The sequence below is a fragment of the Oryzias melastigma genome, unplaced genomic scaffold (genome assembly GCF_002922805.2).
Source record: "Oryzias melastigma strain HK-1 unplaced genomic scaffold, ASM292280v2 sc00365, whole genome shotgun sequence".
NCBI classification, from domain to species: Eukaryota; Metazoa; Chordata; class Actinopteri; order Beloniformes; family Adrianichthyidae; genus Oryzias; species Oryzias melastigma.
The window spans coordinates 66,009-70,583 of NW_023416963.1; the positions used below are offsets into that span (position 1 = coordinate 66,009).

The 4,575-nt window shown below is 34.9% G+C and overlaps 1 gene segment (V, D, J or C); it reads right to left on the bottom strand.

The window, feature by feature from the left end:
- Positions 1–3,993: 3,993 nt before the first annotated feature.
- LOC112140266 lies at positions 3,994–4,575 on the bottom strand. The segment is given in 2 exon segments: positions 3,994–4,336; positions 4,414–4,575. Coding segments are annotated over 2 exon segments (378 nt in total).

Genomic DNA, 4,575 nt, shown 5'->3' on the forward strand with positions numbered 1-4,575 from the left:
CAGCAACGCGGCAATGGGCCATACAACGTTGCTTGCTTCTTTCTTCTTTCTTCTACTTGTTTAATTTTTTTTCTTTTTTTCTAGAACTGTTAAATACTTTGACCAGCTTAGATATTGTTGAGGTGTTCTGTAAGTAAACTTTAATTAATGAAGGACTTATTTATCTTATTTTTAAAAAAATGTACATTTAATCTAAAAAGTAAGATTAGCTAAAAGCCTGGCGTGTTTTTGTACAGAGTTTGTGTCTCTTGGTTCACTGTGCGTGCCGCACACAGTAATAAACAGCAGAATCCTCAGCTCTCAGACTGTTCATCTGCAGATACACCTGCTCTCTGCTGTTGTCTCTGGAGATGGTGAACCGTCCTTGAACTGACTGAGCGTAGTATTTGCTGGTAACATCAATGGTAGAAACCCACTCCAGGCCTTCTCCAGCAGATTGTCTGACCCAGCCCATCAAGTGGCTGCTGAATGTGAACCCAGAGCCTGTACAGGTAAGAGTGTGGGATTCTCCTGGCCTTTTGACCGCTGCTTCAGATTCTGTCAAAGTCTGTGCATCAACACCTGTGATGGAAAAGTTTCAATGCATGTTTTAAATGTTATAGGAAATTAAAAAGAAAATAAAAATCTGTGGAAAAAATAAGACTAAAATTGCCTTGATTTGTGATCAATAATATATAGTACCTGTAGAACAGATGCTCAAAACCAAAAACATCATTACAAGGTTCATGTTTCTAAACTTTGTGTCTTCTGTCTTCTGCTTGTGCTGTTGATGTTAAATATATGAGGAAGAATACGTTTTAGCATTGACTCCTCCTCAAAGACGATTTACATGATTTACATCTCCAATTCATAAATATTAGTCAAACGTTAAGTTATAGTAAACTAATATATTATTAAGTCGACATGAATTGCATCATAAATATTTCTGCAAAACGTAATTTATATGTTTTTATATATTATTTGCAGTAGAAACCATATAGAATATAATTTTATGATCAAGTATTTGTTGTTTTTAAGTACATTTTTAATTCTTCATAAGAACGAGCGACTTTTCAATGGTGCAAATAACAAGACTGATGTATCGTGGAGTTACATCGAAGAGCTATAACAAATTTTTGTTCTCTTTTCTGTATTTGCATTAAATTGTGTTTCTTTCTTATGAAGATAAGTTTATATTGTTTTTCTCACACTTCTCATTCATCAACAATTCACAGATAAATCTGTAACTTTCCTCTGAGTGAACTTGCAGTTTTTTTTCACTTACCTTGGTGCACGTCTTACAACAAAATGAAACTTAAGTTAGAGAAATCTCCACCGCATTTAGTCGTTTGGGCGGATGATGATGGATCAATAGATTTAGATTCAGCGTTTAAAGATCATTGCACTATTGCATTTCTCCATAATTCAGGTTTTTATAGTTCAGTTTTATGTTTGTGTTAAGAGATTTTTTTAATTTATATTGAGTTAATTTTGGTTTTTAAGTTTGAGTTTTCACCACAAACTCAGTTTCCTGCCTTTGCATTTCAAATAGTAGAAAATAATCACCAAAAATGAAAATCTGTGTCAACTGCAATGTAAAATAGTCACAGTTACAGCGTGATCTTAGTACATTCCTCTAGAATTTGTTTTATTGTTCATGAAGTTGAGTGGTAAACAGTCAGCCAAATTGCTCTGCTTGGTTCTAAAATACTTTAAATTTACAAATCTATTGGTAACAGTTCTAATCTATTTTCATAATTTTCCTCCTATTACTATTAAATATTTTGTCATGAGTGTAACCATTAATGTACTGTTACTTTAAATGTTATTGTGTTTAGTCAGTAGAGAGCAGTGTGCTGGGAGTCATTGTTGGACATTTTACTTTGAAAAACGCTTCCTGTTTAGCTGTCCACTGTTGATTCATCTGCGTAAGACAAAATGAAGTAATATACTCAAAACACGTAAAACTCATCTTTAGTTATCACTTTGTTAGAGATATTTGTTAGCATTTCTGCATGATGATGTATTTTACATGGATTGCATAGAGGAAGAGAAATGGATTCGTAGTGAGGAAGCCATGACAGTTACGTAGCGTGTAAGAAAATTGCCCCATTTCCAGTGTCCACTGCCTATTTTTATTTATTTTTGTCAACATTTTTGTTTGGTCAAATTTTTCTCTTTTGCCACAATATCAACCAGTTGTCAAAAAAGTCTAAGATTTGGTTTTACCTACAGACAGCAAGTCTGTGACCATTTTTTAGGGTGATTTAACAATAATAAAATGTTATATAAAACCTCAGTTATTGTGTCCTGTGAGGCAACATCATTTCTCCGGGATTCATTCACAGTTGTGTTTTTGTTGCTTACTAAATGTCTGTTTCATGTCAATTTCTGTACAAATATTGAACTGTCTCTCTCTGTTGGTAAACTGTGTTTGGTCTTCATAGCTGTTGAGTTTTTGTACAGGTTTGTGTTTGTTTGTATCACTGTGGGTCGTCTCACACAGTAATACACAGCTGTGTCTTCAGGCTGCAGATTCTGTCCTGTTATTGTCACTGTTCCTGCAGACATGTCTCTGCTGCAGCTGAACTTGTTTTTCAGAGCTTCATTTTGGCTTAAGGTCCCTCCACCCCACTGATGAACAATCCAGTCCATTGGTTTTCCTTCTCTCTGTCTGATCCAGCCTGTTGCATAGCTGTTATCAGTCAGTGAATATCCAGAAACCTGACAGCTGATGGTCAAAGACTGTCCAGGCTGAACAACCTTTGAGTCTGGCTGGATGAGATCAATACTGTCCACACCTGTAGAAACACAAACCAACATCATCTCCATCATTCATCTAAATATGAAATGTTTCTGATCTGATTCTTGCTGTGAATCCACTGAAATCTCCTCACAGGATCCAGCTGTTAGCAGCAGCATCAGAGCTGCAGAGAACATGGTTGATGCTGAAGATGAACTCCCTGAGCTCTTTCTGACTCACACACTCACACTTCACTTCCTTATAAAATAAAAACACATTTGCATAGTGTTTAATGAAAATTATATTTAAATAATTTGAATGTCAACTTTCAAAGTCTTATTTTAATTTAAAAAGAAGTAAAGATAAAAAAAAATTAAAAGTTTCAATGAACAGTCTGGCTACAGCGGTATTGTAGTTATGAAAAATAATGTTTTGAACATGGAGATAATTCGATATTTATTGTTTTCGGTGAGACTTGTCAATGTGCGGTCTTGAATATCTCATCAGTTGTTTCCTGAACACATAGAGCGCTGCAAGTCTCATAACTCATAACCCAACAAGGAATCGAGGTTGATCAAACTCTAACCTGAGTCTGAGAGGCAGCAAATGTGTTTAGAATCACTGAGTTTTCTGGAAAATACAGTTGATTATATTACTGTGAAGAATTTGAAAACTGTCTTTTTATTGTTTGTACTTATCTGAACATGGAGGGGTTTTTTTCTAAGCACATACAATATTTCAGATGTGAAAAAAACTGTGAAATTTAAAAATAATTGTATATGTTAAAATTCAAGCAGTCATTTAAAAACAAATGTCCAGCAAAATTACTTTGGTGCTGCAAAAATAAAATACTTCCTGTAGATAAAATCACAATAAAACACAAAGATTATAAAGTCTCACACTCATACTTAATGGTGAAATAAAAGTTATAAAAATCTGTTAATTTTTAGAACAGGTATTGTTCAAATATGATCAGAATACAAAAGGGCTGGCCAAAATACATGAACTAAAGAAGGAAAACAACAAATCCACCCGTACGGAACATCAGAGTCAGAACCATCACTGCTCCAGAGAAAATAAAAACAATCAAGTAAAAAGCTAAAAATGGAACTACCAACAAAAAAAGAAATTGCTGATATAAATGTCTCACTTTCCCTAAAGCTGGTTTACTAAGGTAAAAGGCTTTTTTGCAAATATCAATTTTAATTTTTTTTTTTTTTTTTTTCAGTGTTCTGATAAAAACAGCTATGATGACAGCTATTTTCTTCATGTGTTTTTTTGTACAGAGTTTGTGTCTCTTGAGTCACTGTGTCTCTCGAGCGCAGTAATAAACAGCAGAATCCTCAGCTCTCAGACTGTTCATCTGCAGATACACCTGCTTTCTGCTGTTGTCTCTGGAGATGGTGAAGCGGTTTTTCACTGACTCTGAGTAGAAGATGTTGCTGCTGCCACTGTTGATATAAGCGATCCACTCCAGTCCTTTTCCAGGAGCCTGTCTGATCCAAGCTATATGCTGATCACTACTAAACCCTGAATATGTACAAGTCAGTCTGTGGGATTCTCCAGGTCTTTTAACCACTGATTCAGACTCAGTCAGTGTTTGACCCCTGATACCTGCAGAACAACAAGCAGCACATTAATGCAGTTACAAGAACTTTCTACCATTTTCTTTGTTCAGAACAATTTCTTACCAGGTAAGACACCAAAGAAAAAGAGAAAAAGCAGCAAACAAACAGGTCTGATCATTGTTGGAGTCATTTGTCTTTGTTCTGTCTGCAGCTTCTTTGTCAGATTGAATCACTGAACTTTGATTCATATAAGAAGAAACTGGAAATGTCAGATTTGCATAAACT